At 37.1% G+C, this 20,887-nt stretch overlaps 2 protein-coding genes across 2 annotated transcripts in view; both read right to left on the bottom strand.

Annotated features, from left to right (window-relative positions):
- Nucleotides 1-2,303: 2,303 nt before the first annotated feature.
- LOC139150703 (sodium-coupled monocarboxylate transporter 1-like) lies at nucleotides 2,304-9,928 on the bottom strand. Its single transcript, XM_070723122.1, has 8 exons — nucleotides 9,486-9,928; nucleotides 8,866-8,936; nucleotides 8,261-8,349; nucleotides 7,537-7,679; nucleotides 7,195-7,348; nucleotides 4,674-4,779; nucleotides 4,308-4,447; nucleotides 2,304-3,041 (listed from the first exon to the last, which is right to left on the bottom strand). The coding sequence occupies exons 1-8, from the start codon at nucleotides 9,526-9,528 to the stop codon at nucleotides 2,972-2,974; spliced, it is 816 nt and encodes a 271-aa protein (XP_070579223.1). The 5' UTR covers nucleotides 9,529-9,928; the 3' UTR covers nucleotides 2,304-2,971.
- An 8-nt stretch (nucleotides 9,929-9,936) lies between these two features.
- The window catches only part of LOC139150705 (putative sodium-dependent multivitamin transporter), a 43,874-nt gene continuing 32,923 nt past the window's right edge, over nucleotides 9,937-20,887 (bottom strand). The window contains exons 3-7 of the mRNA XM_070723123.1: nucleotides 13,949-14,066; nucleotides 13,446-13,513; nucleotides 12,637-12,788; nucleotides 10,737-10,874; nucleotides 9,937-10,125 (exon numbers count right to left, since the gene is read on the bottom strand). Coding sequence (XP_070579224.1) covers nucleotides 10,005-10,125; nucleotides 10,737-10,874; nucleotides 12,637-12,788; nucleotides 13,446-13,513; nucleotides 13,949-14,066 — 597 coding nt within the window. The 3' untranslated portion in view covers nucleotides 9,937-10,004. The remainder of the gene's footprint in view (nucleotides 10,126-10,736; nucleotides 10,875-12,636; nucleotides 12,789-13,445; nucleotides 13,514-13,948; nucleotides 14,067-20,887) is intronic.

The following is a 20,887-nucleotide window of genomic DNA, read 5'->3' as shown; positions in this document are numbered from 1 at the left end:
GAAAGCGTGCGCTAAGACCGGGGGCGTGACAAACAAATATTAAAAAGAATTGTACTTGTTTTCCAATAACTTCGCCTAATTCCAACATACATTTTTATCAAATTTTCAGAATTTATTGACGACTTTGAGGCTTCACATTATAACACAAACTTGGCACTTAAATATACCCGTCGTATTACAGCCCTTGTGGTAGATGAATTCCTCAATACTATTTCGTTCTGTAAAAGCACAATGAACAGCAATATATTCAAGAAGAGCAGAACACAAGTTTATACGGTGGAAAGCGCGAGATCACAAAGATATTTTGTTTTATGTTGTAGACTTCTTATCCCACAGCAATCTGCAGGACACTTGCCTTCTATGACATATTGGGTCATATTTTACAGGCTACAGGTGCAAAGCTCTAACCAACTACGCCCTAACATATCAAATTGTTGTCGCTTATCTGAATTCCTACGTATCAAGTCATATCTGGCTTGACTCACTTTAAATAGATAAAAGTTTATACTTCTGACAACATTTTCATAAACCTTGTTATGTAAAACACGTATATTTTCTTCTCCTTACGCGTCGTCTATTGACAGGCAAAGTATAAGATAAGCAAGCGTTTTGTGTACAATATGCAGCGTTGTTGAGAGGGGAATTCCAGTCCGGACTAAAATTAAGTTGCAAACCATAACATTCTAAGTTGCAGCTATGCAGACTGCGTTGACAAGCTGCATTTCAACGTTAGTTTAGGAGTGGAAGAAAAATCTGTGTTCTACAAATAGAATAAAAATACTTCAAAATACAGCAACAGTTTCAGAAGTCCATCAGTGTATCGAACTTATGCAAACATTCAAGCATTTATGTGATTATGATCATTCCCTTTCCACACTTTAGGCCACTTCAATTTACCATTTGTTTTGTTTTTCAAAAGAATATATATTGTGGTTACCTTCAACACACCCTTAAAATGTTCTTCCGGATGAGAAAGTGTTTAACAAGTATAATTAGCGAACTTGTCATTAGATTCACCGCTTCTTTAAGGCTATTGTCTGGGCTATTTTAAAACACTAACCGTGTAGTACCTTGTTTTCAGATTTTGTCATCTTTTTGTTGCAGTAGATGGTAAAATGCAGTGCAGGGGGAAAACCGGATATTCGGTTGGCATGGCGACAATTTCAGGGTTAAAAATATGAGGAAATTTGTGGCAAAGATATCTATTGAACGAAAAGTCATACAACAACCGAATTTTTTCTGTAGCATTCAGATGTATATGTATTACAATATGAACCTAAATCTATGACTGTATAAGATGTCAATATAAATTAAATCATAGTCATCTCGGTAAGATTGAAAAATTAATAAATTTCACAACTTTCCGTCAAGTTTCTACTATGACATGATTGGATGACCTTGTTTTTTGAGATTTATTTTGTAAAGTATTTAATTTCACATATGTTGGCTGATTTTCATTGCATTCCAACCATTCTTTCAAGAGTTATTACTGCCACAAGAAACGAATGCAGTACAAAACACAATTGTTAGGAGTATTGGATTGAAATGTTTACAACATAAAGGTGATACTCACACTTCATGCAAAGTTTACGACCTCAAAATAGGGTATTGGACAAGTTTAAATTGTCAGTTAGAATTCTATTTACAAAAGCCTGGTTGTAATTGCTTTCTAAGTGATGAACTGTTAATTATCAAAAAAACATTGATTTTATAATCAGCATGATAATGAAATTCATGTGAGATTCTTTACTTGTTATGTATATGGACACCATAACGTCTAATATGGTTTGTTTTCTGGTTTAATTGCTATACCTGAATGAAAATCTTCATATGCCTTACAGTAATATCCACACAAAATATAAAACAGAATCATTTGTTGCAAATTTCTTCTCGATTACTCATTGATCTGGCTTTTTTAGACTGCAATTAGTCTCAAACTCACAATTTCCACAACGCCATATTTTTACCTCTGAAAAAGCTGCTTCAATAAGCAAGCAAATGGTCACTACTTCATACATGATGCCATAACTCAACAAAGTTTTTAGGCAACCAAAAATAGCGATTTACCTGTTTTGAATATATAATTAGACTAAATAAAATTTGACCAGGGGTCAGTGGGAAAAAAACGCGATTTTTCTCGATTTTAGTTAATATTTTTTGAAGAATGATATAGCTTATTTGAAAGTATACATGTCGAGGGTGACAATGAAGGAAAAAAATAAAATTTGATTTTTTGAGCATTTTGACTGACATTAGCCCAGACGATGGCCTTAACCTTTTGACCAACATGGTTTAACCCAAACCCAAATGTTACTTACGCTAAGTGTGCACCGGCTTAGAGGAAATCAGGGGTGAACGTATTGTTTTAGTTTTGAAGAGGAGCTGAGAGAATAGGTATAGACCAGGCAGCTGAAAATAGATGAGTCTTGAATATCGATGACATCACTTAAGGTTATATTCTATATGATGGAGATCATCGTTTCATCATTATCACCACGGTAACCAACTTTCCTCAAAATAAGACGTGTCGCCATTGTAACTGTCATCTATATAAATACGATACTTCATGCTTTCAAAGGAACGCAGACTTATACTTGAATTCTGAAAAAGTTCATTCAAATTCGAAAAGGAACCATTAAAAGGCAAAATATGAATATATTTCGTCTATATGAAGTTTTGCATTTTGTAAATGGAATAGTGGAAGTACGTGACCATTTGAATTACTTGATTAGTATCTAGTAATTAAAATAGCAGTTCATATTTAGAAACACACGATGCACATTTTCCATGAAGCAAATCCCGTCGGTTTAACAATGACGGTGTGTGATAAATGTAGCTCTATTAATATACATGTGTAACTACACTCGTTGGTCATTAAAGAGACGATTGAATGTCAGAAACAGCAATTGAGTGAGTTGGTGCATGTGTGCTACTCCGTAAAACTTTAAGTTCTCCGTGACACTGCACAAAATCAGTGTGCATCGACGTCCTCTCCTTCTTCATCATCTCTGATTGGTTTCTCTTCATACCGGTGAGACGGTCTGAGAATCAATGAACGAGAAGGCGCTGAGTATTTGAATTATGCAAGTTGTCAATATTTACAAGTTCACTTTTTGCTTTATGTAGTCCCCCACTGATTGCATCGTGTTTACTGATTGATGGATGGGTTCATTGAATAAATGTATGCATGAACGGATGTTGAATTGATGATCTGACAGCAGTGCCGATCAAATTTTAGACAATTTGGTTTTTCAAGAGTTATGAAAGATCTTGACATTTTTTGATAATGATAAGAGAGATATGCCGTTAGTAATTGGTTGACACGGACAAGATTACTAACGTCTCGACTCGGAAATAAACATCACGCACGCCGTCCATATAATATTTGAAAAGGTTCCTCTTTAATGACGTAGAGACGTTAACGATTAAGTACTCCCGATTTATTACTACCATCATTGTCTCACTGTGACTGTTCCTACGTATTGAAAACATGTCAACATTAATATGTCTCTTTTCATCCTGGAAGTGATATTTGCATAAAACACCAAAACACCAGCCCATGACTGGCTAATTATATAGGTCCAAAAATGATGTTTTCTTTTGGAAAATGCGTAATAAACAAATTTACATAGATTAATCATCAGATCAAAATGTGTAGACTGTAGAAGACTGTAAAACTTTACAAAGTTGCCCAGTCTTGAAGTAGAGCGGGAGACACTCTTGTCTTAGCTCTTTAAAAAGAGGACAAATTAAGAGAAAATGAAATCCATCTTCTATTTCTCCCAAATTACAGAAAATACATACTCTATTAAATCAACATTATGTCCGCCTTCCTCTATTGCTAATGACGACGTAGAGCATCGGAACCGAGCAAGAGCGTGAATATATTTTCTGACACAGTTTAAAGAGAGATATCTCTCTGCTTCCAATTAACTCTTGAAACATGAATAAGTGCGCAGTTTGGGTATTAGGGTGATATTATGTTGCCATTGTTGCCTACATAAATCTGATACTCGAGTAAGAAATTCCTAAAAAAACCAAGCCTATTTAAAACCATATGAGAATAATATGTTTAGCCACTTCCAGGGTGTCTTTGAAAAACATTGTGGAAGTGGCTAATTTATTTAAAGCCTGATGAAAGCAACCCGGCTGCTAGCTGTTTTCTAAATATTCACAAAACATAAAGTGGTCGTGATTGTCGTAGTTTTAACGTCGCTACTATTATTCGAATGTCTGGACAGGTCATTGGTAATAATTATTATTATTGACATAGACTCTCCGAAACATAATTAGTAAAAATCACTCACCTTACACATTTTGTAAGCAACTTCGGATCTACCCTTTTGATATTTTCTTTGCCGACAATAAGTCGTGCCACTTCGCTCGCTAGAATGCCAATGACAATGGTCACGACGATTGAGTAGAAACCATACGTGATGAATGACAGCTGAAGACACAAACCAAACAGTCAAATTTGGAAAGAGAGAAGTCGACCAATAAATGAACGTCAAAGTGTACATATTGTGATTTATAGACATGTAACTAAATTTGCTCTATGACATCATCAAAGAACCAGCAACGTTAGAAAGCTTCGTTAACATTGAGGAGATCATCAAAAAGCAAAAACCCTAAGAGTTCAAACACAAAAGGTATGTAACTGCGCAAGTCTTTACCCGGTATATAGCTAAGACTTCCCCGGAGACGCCTTTGTATACATAGGCTCCAGCAGCAATCCACAGAGCGAAGGCAAATCCAAGAAGAGTTCCACATAGCATTCCACTGAAGAGAAAGTTATGAAAGGTAAAATATTTTGCACTGACTAACAGATTGTGTATTGTCAATTAGATAATTAATGGATTTATTTATTTATTAATTTGATTGTTTGTTGAATGAGTGATTATTTAAGTAATCGTGTACATACATACATACATACATACATACATACATACATACATACATTACATTACATTACATTACATTACATTATAAAGTAAATAGGTGTGGAATTTCACCCATTTTTAGTTGAACTATTGTAAATAACTACAAAAAACGTATACTAAGCTGTTAAGAATTTTCAACATGTTTATATGGTGTCGTTTTATTCAAATTCAAAGTCAACATTACCTACAACTACTCCTTTTAAAAGTACAACTACTCTGAGTTCACTGGGCATATTATGGTAATTTGGTTTCTGTTTCAGTAATATTATCTATTTTAATCAATTCGAACCTAATCACGTCTATATGCCCACCATATCCACTTATCGAACGGTCTGAAATGAACCAGCTCAATAGCCTAGTTACAGAGTGGGTAAAGATAACCAGAGCCAGGGGTCAATTACAGCTCCAAAACGAATGATAGGCACAATGTTTAGAAACCCGGAGCACTTTTTGTACTGCTAGACTCAGAACTACCTTTCTCACGATAGCATAGCTAAAGTTAAGCATTTGCACAATTTTGCTTTTACAAATATACCCATGATCATACATGTACATGTCTTTTATCAATGAAAACCAGTAATTGAAGTGTGTCACACAGCCAGGGAAGCTCTGTTATTAGATATCCGGGGTTTGATACTACCACTGCATTAAGTTCAGGGGTTTCATTAGTAGCCGGCAGCCGGCGAAATTGACCGGTTACTCTCACGATTTCGCCGGCTACTTTTTTGGAAAATTGAACTCTTTCATAGCTAAAATATTTTTTACCTTCTGACATGATACAGACAAGTTTCACAAGCTGTGTAATCAAACTTTTCATTGGCTTTTATGTGAAACAAAATTTAGAAGACGAGCGACTACTACGATCGCCTTGTACTACGATGCAGCACGGTTTTGCGTATACTGCCTAAATAAAAATCGGAATTGCAATTGACGATTCTATTGGCTAACTGAATTGCTGATTCCTATTTGGTGACCTTTATATACGCTAATGAAAACGTGCATATTACACCTGTCGGCCGTCGTTAGCTCAACTCAAAATGGTCAATGAACAAATGAAGACGGAAGCGATCGCAAGGTCAAGCTTCGCTGTACGACCAAGAAACAAGAGAAGGATAATTACGTGGATTTAAACTGCTCTTCGGTCTATCGACGCCAATAAGAACGTCGCCCAGAGTAGTTACAATACGATCAGACCTCTAAATTCACTTCAAAAGCGATCGCCAGCTTAAATCCAAATGTGCGCTTCTGAACGTACAAATTTTCATATCCTGTATCAAGGTTTTTACTTTGCATACCCATATAGTCAAATAACCTTGAGGATCTTTCAATTGATTCTATTTGCGAAATATGGTAATGATTGTCATTTTTTATCATTATTCGTTATATAAATTATCCTTTTTACCTCCCCAGTGGTATAAAAGTTCTTCATCTACAGATTCCAGATTAACATTATGAGTGTTTCATCCAGGATGGCATCAACAAGGGGGGGTTTCCCCCTTTACCAGAAAATTTCGGGGGCATATCACCAGTTCATGTGTTCTACTTGTACCTCTAAGGTGTGACTGGCACCATTTCATGGAAGGGGTGAGTGGTCCCCTCGACAAATTAATTGGGGTGCCAACATTTCAACAGAGGGGGAATCCCCTATCCCCCTGTCTGGATGTAACACTGAATAATATCATCTACATACCAAATTTATATCATTAATAATTATAGTTTTCCTCCTAAAAGCATAGAGGCTCTTAAGACTTGTTTTCTTTGTTCATATTATCGTCAACATTACCACATCTTATCATTTTTAATTATGAATTATCATATTTAGGCTTAATCTCCAAGGAAAATGGCTTTTATGATATGAACACAAATTGCCCTGGAACACTGCTGACAATTCTCCTGAAAATACTAGAAATTCAAGTGACTGTAAGCTGTAAAAAGTAAATTTTAGCTCATTTTTCAGGGTTTCCGGTCTTCGGCCGGGAGGGGGAACACCCCCTTCCGGACCCTCCCCCCGACGACGACCGCTTTGTGGTCATGGCAGCTGCAAGCCGCCTATTTTTCCATTCTAGCCCCCTACTTCAAAACTGAATGAAACCCCTGTTAAGGTGAACAAATATTAAGTCGGAAACATGTAAGTTCCATTCCTTGAGAGACCCTCTATGAGTTTTTCATTCTTGATATCTTATTATTCAATCAAAACTTTCCTCGACACGCAAAATCACAGAATTCATACTCGTCCATATTATGTATTACTTACATTCCATTTGCCCTTCTGTACACCATTCCAACACCAAATGTTCCAAGGATTGGTCCTCCAGTGACACCGAGGAATGTGTTCCCGAGTACTACAAGACTGCCGAGTCCAATGGCTCCGATGCCTAGACCTGTACCACAGATACCATAGACGCAGGCTGGAAAACAAAGGAAGTTGGATAATTTGAATCATGCCGTAAGGAAACGTTATAAAAACACTCTCCTTTCACATAACATAGTTATTCATGAGCAAACGTAAAAACAGCGCTAATCGCACAGTAGCTTTTCTGTCATTATTATTTTTTGGAAAATATTGATGTATGTGAGCAAGTGTGGTCAAACTTACTTAAGACCTTGGACACAACAGTATCGCGTCTATCATTCTTATAAACGGGACGTCCGTATTTACGTGCTTTCCATTTTCGATAAGGCTTGATAAAGTCTTCGAGAGTAACTGCGGTCATAGCATTTAGGGCAGATGATATTGTACTGGAAATAAAAGGCATAATGTCATTGTAGTTTGTAACCAATGAACAAAACATAACTTGCCTTGTTGTCGTCAAAGCACAATTTTACATGGTGCTATTTTTTTAAAAAAGAAGGATTCATGATCATTTTTCTTGCTCAGAATTAAAAGGTCGAGAAAGTTGGAATAGAAAGCGTTATCGGAACATTATTCTTTGTTTTTCTATGTCATTTGAACTCAGACTTAAACCTTATAAAAGTGTATTGTTGTTCAGAAGTATATAAAACTTGCCCTTGAAAGTTAGCTATTGGTCACATATGCAGTCACTTTTACATGAACCTTATGCATCATTCACTAATAATTGCCTGTCTGAGTTTCTTGTCCAAAGAACTATGTGGCATTCTTGAGCGTATATTGGTAGCATAGCATTTTCATTTCCGGACAGAGTAAAATCTACCATTATCTATACTTGCAAAATCACACAGTTGTTTTCTTTCCATGGAATTTGTGAAAAGAAATATTGTAAAGTGTAACCACACTTATTGATGGCGATTGTAAGTAATATCCTCGACCCTATGATTTGTGATTTTTTTTAATATCTTACCTCAGTGTCCCGGCAAAAAGACAGGCAACAATCAGTCCCTGCATTCCTGGAATCCAGCCCAATTCAGAGCTAACAAAAAAGACTAAAATCTAGAATGAAAAAAGAGCTAAAATTTGCAATTGTTCGACTCGTCACATAACATATTCATCAGATTCGTTGCCTTCGCAAGAAAAAAAAGTGACTTTAAGGTATAGTATGCACATCGAAAGTGAAAGATTTAAACTTTTCCTCAAACTTTTCTCAAGGAATCTTTCAACTATTCTCCTTCAAAATCAAGAATAAAAATCGGGGGTCACCGTGTAACTTTCGGTACTGGAGAAACAAATTACCCAATATTTACCGTCATTTGAAATTCAAAATAGCCGCCATGTCTGTGTTAACTCTACGGAGAAAAATAAATGTTTCGATTTTCGAAAAACTAGGAAGGTGAAAATGTTCTTCCTCTTCGAACTTTAAAATGAGCCCCCACAAGTGGCAGATTACAACAGCATTGTAAAAGTTTGAGAGTCCGACTATCTGTCCTCGGGGCGTATTCTACCCTAATTGTTAAGGTCCAGTTATCATTGTGCGCACAAATATATACATCTGGAAAACTCAGAACTCACCTGATCTATTGAATCGTACTCAGGTTCGTAACTTACGACAGCGCCATCACCGAGTAGAAGGTTGGTGTAGTCTGTTGATGACAAATTCAGTGCCCAAATAACGTCAATAAATATTAATTAGGACTAAGAGTATTTGCATACGGTGTTATTAATTAACAATTGCTTTTATATTATATGAAAGCAATTGTTAATTAATAACACATACGGTGAATTGCTTTTATAGTATTTTTTATTCTGTTTGAATGCATCTAACCGATATAAGCATATAGACCCTCGTTTTTTTCGAGGGCCTATGATAAGAAAGCTTTTCTATCCGTGGCACATTGCACCAGAGCGAGATGTCATCTTAATCCTTAAACACTTTGACAGCACTAGCAGAATTAATTTGTTCAACAAAGAATCGACTAGTTTTTTTATTAATACATCAATTACTGTCACATGCTATATAGTTTCACCTTCCTATGACTTTGCCTTTCCTGTGCATAAACGGATAATATAGATGTTCGTATCATCCCTGTGATAAAGAAGTAATGTGAAAGACTATTTCAATACTTTCTTTACGTTTTTAGTAAGTCAAGTCACATATAATGATGTTTATCATGATTGATTTCTATACATACGTGTCGGTAAAGTCGCATTGACTGCCGGCTGAAGAGGTGCCATTTCATCTACAAAGAAAATAGTTTTCGTGAAAATTACAGTACGTCTTTGAAAGTAATTGGTATTGATCTATTGTTAGCACACCCATGAAATCAGTCAAGTCTAGAAGCGTTCGCGAGATAAACATATATTCATCATATTCTTTCACCAGATCCAGGAGTTAAACTTCTTCTGTCTTTTGTCACTGATATCCCGTTGCTTCGTACCTTCTGCTTCTGCTTCAAATATTTGCGACAGTATTATTTAATGGGTTCGAAAGCATGGTTCATGGGTCATGTAAAACCCAAACCCACTTATTTAACCATTAATTGTGTAAAACTTGTTTTGTTGTTTTGCTATCGTCAGTTTGCGAGCCCGAGGCGGTAATATATCTACTTCATTCTGAGTGGTTTATGAGGTACGGTTGACAAGAGAATGTAGGTACATAATAAGTGTTGTAAGTTTCGATAAGAATTACTTCCCCTGGGTTTGGAAAGTCACTACTTTCCATTGTTCCAGTATGGAAAGAACTCACTGTTATAAACAGCATAAAGAACTAGACCACTCAAATATAAGCAACCCAGTATGATCAAGAGAAACGGCATTGTCATTAGTACGGCCCTGGAAATAAAAAAAAAGAAAATATCTTGATTTTAGCAGCAAAGTTGTCCTTGAATATCCATTTGAACAAGAAATCTGCAGTGTGATATGAAGATAAAATATACAATTCACTAAGTATTGACAGATATTTTCGGCTGATATATAGAAAAATATCCACCATTCCCATTTATAGAATGGTATATAACAAACCTACTTGGGTTGTGCTGAAACCGCATTTTGAGCTGTGACATCGATTTCAATTAGCTAGGTTAGTATGTGGAAGTGGGAGACTTAAACTTTTCCTCAATTTTCTTCTATGAAACTTTCAACCATTCTCTTACCAAATCAAGAATAAAAATCAGGGGTCACCATGTAAAGTCTGGTACCAGAAAAAAACAGTATACCTAACATTTACCGATATTTGAAATTCAAAATGTGCTAACTCTGTAATAACTCTTTGGGAAAAATGAAAGTTTCGATTTTCAAAAAAAAAAAAATAAGACAATTAAAATTTTTCTAACCCCAAAAGCTTGAAAATTAGCCTAAACGAACGGTAGTCCAGAAAGTATTGGAAAAATTTGAGCATCAGATTATCTGTCCCTGAGGTCCATTCTACCCTAAGATTGACTCACATCTGGGACTGCTTCAGGGATTTCACTGTCATGTAACGCTGCACGGCCGTCTGACTTGTAAACAACGGAGCATAGTTGATTCCACCACCGATGAATGTGCTCAATACGGACAAACGAGCAGTGGGATCTAGAGAAAAACTAAGATTAAATGTAAAATGAATTATTCATCAGGTCTTTTATAATCAAAATATCTTAAAACTATTATTGTAGTTGTGGTATGTTAACGTTGTGAGATAGACTGTCGTGACACGTAAACTCCGCATTTGTCACGTAGATGGAATACGATTCGACGGTGAGTATATCAATAATACAACAATACGTGGCAATTGATTTGATAGATTTCGGTATACATTGTATATAAACTTGTAGATTTACGTTATATAACATTCAGAGTAATGCTGAATACTTTCAAATATATAACTAAATCTGCGCCCATATATGTATTTATACTGAGTGTATATGACAATAATGCCTAATAAACTCGATTTAAATAAACTTTGAAAGTGAAAGCGAGGATGAAGGCAACGCGAGTGAAACATCGATAATTATTAAAAGAAAAATTAAGTTTCATACGTTTCATACCCTTAAAGTATTTTTATCTTTCGGCAGGTGGATAATGTTCGCAAGAAGTATGAATAAATAAAGTTACTACACACTAAACTTGACTCATTTGTCGACTGAAGTTGTGTACGTACATTACGCGTGTTACGGAGGTAATTCAAACCTTTTATTCAAACCTTTCATAATCGCTCGCATAAATGCCCATAGACTACTTGGTTATTGAGTCTATATTGAGCTAATATCATGTGTGGCATCGACAATACGAACACAACAGGTTAATTCAAAGTTATTGAAAACAAATGAATACATCAAGCATTATACTAAGGAAATTGAAGGTAATGTACTCTTGATGAACGAACACAACAATTTCGCATGAGGGTTTTATATCTTGTCCTTTTTTAATCATGTGGCTCACATTATCACGCGAGAATGAAATTTAATATCATCATTTTGATGCAATGGATCATTATCTTTATAGGGCGACAGTCCTAAATCCTGGCATTTTGGTTTTCGCATACTTGTAACATTAACTATTTACGGGGGTTAATCCTTTGTACTCCTTTCAAAGTTGGCGCCAGTTCATCAATTTATTTGGAAATAAACCAAACGACACCTGTCTCCTTTAATTCATATCAATTGTTAAGAAACGCTTTTAAGATATTGTTTAAACTGTAATGCATTGACGTACAACGAAGTCAGTCAATTGAGACTAACACCAGGACAAGGGAGAAGCTGTCTACTAAGAAACAGATTAAGTTGCAGTGGACTTTGAGTCTTTCTGACCCCTACTGATGCAGATCGCCCATAACACGTTAATTTCTCAAAAAATAACACGGTAGAGTTAGATTTCAGAATGAGAAATGATGTCTCTCCACAGACTCACAGTCCCTTAAACATAACATGGTGAAGCTAAAATCACCCAAAGGAAAATACAACAGCAGTACGCTGATATCTACGTGTCAAGCGTCATAGTTATTTGAACGTATATGTACTGGCACTGTATGGCAGAGTTCATGGTCTCTCAACATCTTTGAACTATTGCCTCTAAAACCTTAAGAGATAGGAAGAAATTTTCACAGATTTTCCTACAGGAGACAACAGAGGTGAGATGCTACATCATGCGTAGGTACTTCTTTTCTTCGATAATTTGCTCTCTGATGTTGGGATTTCATTCTTGATCAGAATGAAGGTAGTTGAAAGTTTTCTTGATTTTCTTAATTATTATACAGTATATCTTTTCTCGATGTGTTCATAACCTTACTCGAAGTATCAAGAATGTTTGCATTGGCCGTTCAAAAACTTCACAATATGGTCATTCAATATGTGATCTGGTTTCTACCTCATCTCCAATCTTCCATTACGATCATTGATTCTGAAAACCTCTTCAAATCCACCAGCTTGGATAACACCGATAACAATGACAGCCACTACGGTGCCGAAGATGACAAAAAACTGGAACACATCGGTCCATATTACTCCCTTCATTCCGCCCTAAATATGAGAAAACAATTCGATTCACTAAGCTACCAATTTTATCAAAAGCTTGTATCTATCGAGGAAATTTGAAGATATATGCATTTCGACAAATCGATAGTTGAGGTTGTTGCATGGCAATACTAGATCTGGAAGAAAACAAAACGTTTTACTTCAGAGCAAGGAGACATCTTAGATAAACTTCAATTTTATTTGCAATGTATGCATCTAGAGTTTCTGAGATAACTCTTGAAAAGAAATTGTTTTACTGCCTTTCTTTTCGGAAACGCGTACCGAACTGGAGATGCAAGGAAGCAGAGTTTAAATGTCTGGTGTAATCTACGTTTGAAGCGAGAAGACACTGTGTAGATTGTAACAGTGTGTCTTCAGTAAATATTGATGTCAGGATTCCTGGAAGATAGGCGACAATTGTTGTGTTTCGTTCATGAAAAAACTCAGTAGTAAAGGATGGCATCTCAAATCTTGGCGAGGTTGTCAAGATGGGGGGGGGGCTGCTATACGTAGATCCTTCTAATCTGGATTTGCAAAGGAAATATTAACATACATAACTTATTCGTGTTACAGTGCGCGATTTCCATAGCTATATTTCGAAATATTTTCAATACGATTAATCGGAAAACTGCAAAGATCACAAGCGAAAAACAAGATACGTACCAATGTTGTGTAAAGACAGCATATGAACCCTGTCACGATTATCGTTTGCCAAACTTCAATACCTTGAACTTGAAGAGAAAAAGTATTGGATTTTATAAACAACATTTTGCAAGTTTACTATCGTCACGTCAGTTCTTTGTTCGTTTTAGTTCTTGGCTTATCCTGCACAGAACAGTCAGCCCTGATGAAATCCTTCGCGTGTGTTACATAAATGAAGGCTATTAGGATCTCTTACATCCAAATCAATTGTTCAAGGGCATTGTGTCGTTTTTTAGTTTCGTTCAGCACACCAATTTTTCCTGACAAAATACAAGACAAACTAAACGGCAAGGTTCCCTAAAAAGAAATAATAAGGCATCAAATTGCCTCCTTGAATGACACAACCATCGTTCGTTTCACAGCTCCACGTCTACGAAGTAGGATGTTCGACGATACCAACGGATGAAGTACAAAAATAGGAACACATTAATTGCATGAGTGAAGGAGAGACATGCTGTAAATACCTGCTTGAATGGCGAGTGCCGGACCGAGGAGACACACCGCCATGTAGACTGTAGATTGCACCATGAATATCAAAGCCACTATAATTCTCAGGGCAAAATTGAACCGTAATTCCATGTACTGGAAAAAAACAAATTTTATCTTGAAGAACATCAGCATGTTAACACATCATCTAATACGTCTTTACTTCTCACAAGAGTATGTTTGTAAGCCATATAACAATAATCAACACCTTGCTCGGTCGCCTCAATCCCAGATGAGATGGAAAAAGAGGCCGTGTAAGCTGTGTTTACTCATGGAATGACAGTACCTGCTGTAGTTTATATATTATCTCTGTTTTGTTTTCGCTACTCACTTCTTGTCTTGGCCCCAAAAGATAATGAATGGTTGGCTACTGCAAATAAAAGTGATAAAAAAGGTAGTCGAACCGAAACTTTTGACTGTCTTCGTAATGTCAATCTACAAATGCACATGTACGTAATATTTTCTTCAGACCACAGTCCAGAGGGACAGCGTTCGGGCAATTCACTTCTTCTTCTTATTGTACTTGGGCCTCAGCCCAAGTACATTTGTTTTCATTCCGTGGGAAAAAACTGTAAGGTATAACCATTTCTGGCTGAGACCAGGGAGGGCAAAATGTATTGGCTTCATCTTTCTTGGCATAATAAATGGCGTAATGATGTTAACTGAATGGAAGTGCTGCTCTCAGCCAGTCTTGAATAAGTGAGATGTGAATATAAATGCTTCTCTATCTGAGTTTTTGCCACAAAATCTTCTGAATATAATCAAAATGTGCATCGAAATGCAACAATTAATGCACCCTCCGTTTCCTAGGCGATGGCACGACCCTTGCTACACCCACTGGACGAGCCAAAGTGGGAGGGGTAATTTCGGTTTGGTCGAACAGGAGGGCTCGAGACCAGAATTTAACATTTAAACTTGAAACATGTTTAATCACTGACAAGATGTGGATTAGTGTTAATCAAAGAGAAAGTTTGAAAAGGAAAGGTTTTATATCCCGGACACAATGAAAAACATTACGACTGGAAACTGTACCCCCGGTTGAGAATAGTAATGCCCACAGCGATGGAGAACACTTATCCTTGAGCTGAGAAAACCAGACCATCATTTCGAAATAGAGCTGCAGATTCGAGAAGCTCGTTCAAAATAGCTAGGTACACCCCGTAAAGGGGTGGTTTCGAGTCTTGAGGGCAAATTTCGCCTCCTTCATTTAGAAATCGTACGTTTGTTTTTCCAGGGGAACACATCATTTGACACAAAATTTGCATGAAAAGGGGTCGCCAGTAAGCACGTGGTCAAATCTGGCATAAGAAACAATATGAAATGTTGGGTAAAGCCAGTCCAAAATAAACTGATTTGAACTTTTGTGTTTTGTAATTTATACCACTGCAGTAACATGACTTTTTTTTGACAACATCACACAATGTAATACGTTTTGAAACTGAATACTCCGACGTATTCTGTGTCCCCTTTGCTAAAAAATACGGTATGCCGATTACCATGTAAGGAGATGATGACGTCAAGACAGATTTGTATTGCGTTTGGTCTTGGATGGTGCACGAAGTTTTGTCGAGGTAGCTTGTGTATTTATTTCCTAAATGGGAGATATTAGGGTCGATCTAAAAGAAGGCCGAAAAATGTTATGATACTCTAAGCGAGCTGAACTCCAATGCGAATGGTTGGATAATTTGGAGGATGTCTAGACTGATCTCGTCTCATTAAGATTATTTGGCGGTCAGTATTGAATTTCAACTGCGTCACAAGTTTGCGTCGAACGGTCAACGAACGATATTTTAGGAATCTGGAGACATGGCACATCGCAGTTTTATTTTAGTATTTTATATTTTACAAAAGATGTAAGAAGCAATGATTTTGTTGAAAATTCTGAAAAAAATATAGGAAGATTTGATCGCGAACACATTTTCACTTGGGAGTCAACTAGCTCTGCGTACGATGCTGTGTGTTCCGCTACAGCTAAGGGGAGAACCATTTGATTTTTTTTTGGGGGGGGGTATGGAGGAAATGGGTATGGGAGCAAATTTTTTTTTCCTGTCACAGTGACAGCAATTTTTTTTTCTACTGTCAGAGCTGCATCAATTTTTTTTTTTTCAAATGGAGTAGCAATGCAATTTTTTTTTCTTTGTCATCAAGTTTGTGATGCGTTGTATATAAGGGAGCCGTCATTATTTACGTCCTGAAACTCATAAATTTCAAGTGACACACCCCCCCCCCCGTCAACCATGATGAATTTGATTAACTCCCCTCTCAACTCTGAAATTTTGACTGATCCCCCCCACTTAGAAAAGTTAAATACAAATACATGTATTTGTAAAATTTACAAAATACAGCAATTTAACAGTAAAGACCTTTGAAATCCTGATGTACTCTGCTAGACTATCGTCAGTTATCTCATGATGGTTCAAAAAAGGTGAACCCATCAAAATGAAATTGCAAGTCACAATAAAATAAAGATATAAAAGCTCACGCAGTATCTAACCATATAGTATATTGTTTAATTTGGATGGGTATTATGACAAGGTTTTCACTAGGATATCTGACCGGGCAGAATTTGAAAGTACAGGGGGAGAACACGCGAGAGGCTTAGGGGGAAAGTGTCACAGGGGCTTTCCCGTATCTTGCATGGACATTTTTAAGATATTGATGTGTGCAATGGTGCAGTCTGGTGCAATCTGAGAGGTGTTTTTTATTTTTTTTTTTTTACTAAGTGAAACTGTTAGAACACCTCAAGGGGGAGAGCACGAGAGGGGGTTTCCCCCTCTCGTATTGGAAATTTTGGGAAATTGATGTGTTTAATGGTGCAATCTGAGAGGAGTTTCAGGTTATTTTGCATTTGGTAAAACTGTTTGAAAATGACATTGAACACTGCAATATTTTTACATTTATGCATGATCAGTGTTTGTGTCACAATATTCAACAACCAAACAATGACAATACAATTTGTGAAAAACAGTTCTGTTTGCCAGAGACTGAAGATAAATAAATATACAGGAACGGAAAATTTGTGACCTTCTTGTGTCATTTCTCCAGCTGCCAGCTTCTAATGAAAAGCTTGAATATGGTATGTTTAACTGTCAAAATGGTCATTGAAGTGAGGTAAATGGAACATGTCTCTGTGATAATAAAGGATGAATTCACAACAGTTCAGTTTTGTCCTAGATCCTGGGAAAATTTTGAGAAATTGATGTGCGCCACGGTGCAGTTTAGTGCAATCCGATAGGTATTTTAAATTTGTCTTTTACCAGTAACACTGTTAGAAGAGCCAGAGGGGGAGAGCAAGAGAGGGGGTGCCCCCTCTCGCATTGAAAATTTTGAGAAATGGATGTGTGCAATGGTGCAATCTGAGATGTGTTTCAATTTATTTCGCCAAAATAAATTGAGTAACCCGTCCCCCTTCTTCCTCTCCACATTTTGAGTAACGCCCCCTGAAGTTTTCAATTTTTTTAGTGACCCTCTCCCTTGTATTTCATTACATTTGTTGTTCCTCAATTTTTCATTGTCAACTTGTACATCTTCCTAATATATTTATATTGAGAGAATACTATATTGATTTTATCACTAGTTTATTGACTCCTGTCTTGTGTTTTAAAATTTTCCCAATTTACAGAAGTCAAAAAGTCCCCTTTAGATAGTGCCTATGCCATTGAGATATTGCAACAGAAATCCTGAAATATGATTTCTTGGGTCAGGAAAGGGAAGGAAAACATTGAGTGCACTGAGGTGTAAGTAGACCTATGTAGTGTATGCTTATATCATAAGTGCTGGGAAAAAAACATAAGAATTGCTTGTGGTAAAAACATTTGCGCCGCCTATGGCGGCGCGCCGGCAAAGAATACATGAGAATAGGATTTCCAAATTTTGCTAATTTCTGGTGCATTGTGACAATTTTTTTTTTCACTTCTGTCTGTTATGACAATTTTTTTTTCTCAGGCCATGGCAGGATCAATTTTTTTTTTCTTCTATCTCACCTGGCGACAAATTTTTTTTTCTCAAAATCCTCCATACCCCCCCCCAGAAATCAAATGGTTCTCCCCTAACCGCCCCGCACACCACAGCCCTGCAAAGACCCGTACGTGGGTCGATGACTTCAAATCCATTTTGGGACTTGACGTAAAAAGCCAAATTACTGCCGAAATTCAGCGTTCTTGGGCCCAAGTCGTATCCCAGCCTACCTCAGCTACTCGATCGCTTCCAAAAATGACAGTCTTTTATTCACTTCTCGTAAATAACCGTCGATGTCGGCAACTCTCTCGCTGGCCCTGCGTGCGATGCTGTGTGTTAGCTGTAGCACATAGCATCGTACGCAGGGCTAGGGGTCAACATGGGGTCGCAGCCATGTATTGTTGCCTCAAAACTTATTTCTGTCTGCACTCAAAACTCAAAAATGTCGCATATGAACCTGAAAAATCGATGTAATTTTGTCAAACTTCGGCGAAATTTCAGCCTATAGACAAAATTTCATCTAGGTAAGGTAAATTTATTGAAATTTGATCGACAAATAATCCTGAGCTTGAACGTGACAGCTCGCCTTCTCCGGGAAGTCATGCATCCGGCCAGCTGCCCATATGGCCGGGTGCATGAGATTGTTTTCAAGCGACGGCGGCAGACCGTACGGGGCTCTGGATATGAACCTACCGCCGGTGTAGCTGTAATAACTGTTGCGTTGTTTTTACTCACCACGGACGAAGTCTGAGGGGACTGATAGGTTTGGTCATGTCCGTGCGTCCGTCCGTCCGTTCACGCCTAGTACCCAACCCCATACAGATGCACGTCGATTTGTTTCACAATGCTATCAAATTTGGCCGTGTTAGAGGACTTTTTAGTTTACACCTCCATAGACTCCCATGTATAAGGCAGTTCTCCATAGACTCGCATGTATGATGCCAAGAAAAATAAAAATTTAGTTTCTCATTGTATTCATATTGCCTAAAGGATGCAGTGACACAGTTTCTTTGTCCCCACGGATAAAGTCCAGGGGGCTTATAGATTGGCTCATATCCGTCCGTGAGTCCATCAGTGAGTCCATCGGTTCACGCAGATATCTCAGACATTTTGACAAAATATCATGTGAAATAATCGCAATCATACCAATCCGTAATCCAATAACACTAGGTCAAAATTTGTAAGACAATAGTAGTAAACATAGACACAAAACAGCACAGAACAGACAGTAAATCGACGGTACACAAACAAAGTCATATTCATGAAAGAAAGATATATGGACCTCTGGCCAGAAGACCAAGAAGTGATGTCAGGTGTTTCGAAAATAGTAAGCCCCTCCTGCCCCACATGTGGCACCCGCCATATATCAATCTGTAAGTCAGATAGGTAGTGGTCACTAACTAAGGCCCCATGTCACCGATGCCATCAGTGATCATTTGTCGAAGAGAGATATCGTATTTATCAACCAGCTTGCGATACCTGCCAAAAAAGCGTTTGAATGTAGAGACAAGCCTTGCTCTGGTGTAACCTTGATTTAACAGTTTGAAAGAGAGATGGCCATGTCTCTCTACAAATCACCATATGAACTGCATGCTCTTGCATATCGAATAAGCTGGGAAATGTATACCCCATAAGCAGGTGAGAGTGGAATATTACTGATGAGGTGTGGAAAATTAATTATACTAAAGTTGAAGTCATCTCTCTTGTCATATAGCCTAGTAGAAAGGTGACCATTAGAGTCAAATTCAAGTAAAATGTCCAGATATGAAGCAGAAGAGGCCGTTTCTGTAGTCTCTTTAATCTCCAATTCTGGAGGATAAATCATAGCGAGATATTTACTGAATTCAGAGTTATTCAATGAAATAACATCGTCTATGTATCTAAATGTAAGGTTGAAAGTACGAGCTACAGAGACCTTTTTCTGCTTGATAAGGTTCTGGATAAATTCTGCCTCGTATGAGAACAGAAATAAGTCGGCAAGTAAGGGAGCACAGTTAGTGCCCATGGGAATTCCTATACACTGTTGGAAAATGTGTCCTCCAAATTCAACAAATATGTTGTCAATGAGGAAATCAAGCATACTGATAATGTCTTTCTCGGTATAAAACACTTTAGCGTTAGTTGTATTTTTAACAAAATATGTAGAATTATACCCTAATACCACATATTTGTAACGGCCTGAACCGTTTTTGTAGAAAAATGCTTGGTTGATGATGTTTTCAAGCGCTCTTTCAATTTATCATGTGGTATTGTGGTATACAATGTGGAAAAATCGAAAGCTTTAATAGATGTTATTTTTGAAACAGATCTTGATTTCAAATTTTCCAAGAGTTCCTTCGAATAATTTAATATCCACATTGATTTATACCACTCCGAGAAAAGACAACATCACAGTATGATTGAAGTCCCCGTTTAACAGTACAAAGAACAGAAGTCAGTATCTTCGATAACTCTGTTGTTGAACATTTTGAAGATCCTGCGATAAACCTAGCTTTGTAAGGTGTTTTGTGGAGCTTTGGTATCCAGTATAAGCTAGGCAACTTATTATGGTCATCCTTTGTTGTAATATTAAAATTATCCATGAATGACTTATGGTTTGCCTAAATATCAGATTTGTTGAACATTGATTGTCTGTAAGTGGAGTTGGTGGAGCTCTTAGTTACACCAAGTTCGTCTATAAGACATTCAAAATAATACTTCTTACAGACAAATACAATGTTATTGGCAGCTTTATCAGCAGGGACGACAACATATTTGTCATGGATATCATTCAAACACTTAACAGCATCAGGATCTTTAAATACAGAATAGGGTCTTCTGCAAACATGTGATCTTAGTCGACCAATACGGCCACGCACTATTTTCCTCACAGATTTGACCCATTCTGACAGTGTGTCCAGCTCTACATCCTCCCTTTTAGCCCATTTCCTGGCATATTCCTCAACTGAGTCCATAATGAT

Source organism: Ptychodera flava, chromosome 14 (genome assembly GCF_041260155.1).
Source record: "Ptychodera flava strain L36383 chromosome 14, AS_Pfla_20210202, whole genome shotgun sequence".
In the NCBI taxonomy this organism is placed as follows: Eukaryota; Metazoa; Hemichordata; class Enteropneusta; family Ptychoderidae; genus Ptychodera; species Ptychodera flava.
Note: the sequence above shows the minus strand (reverse complement) of the source record. Positions and strands in the feature narration are given on the sequence as shown.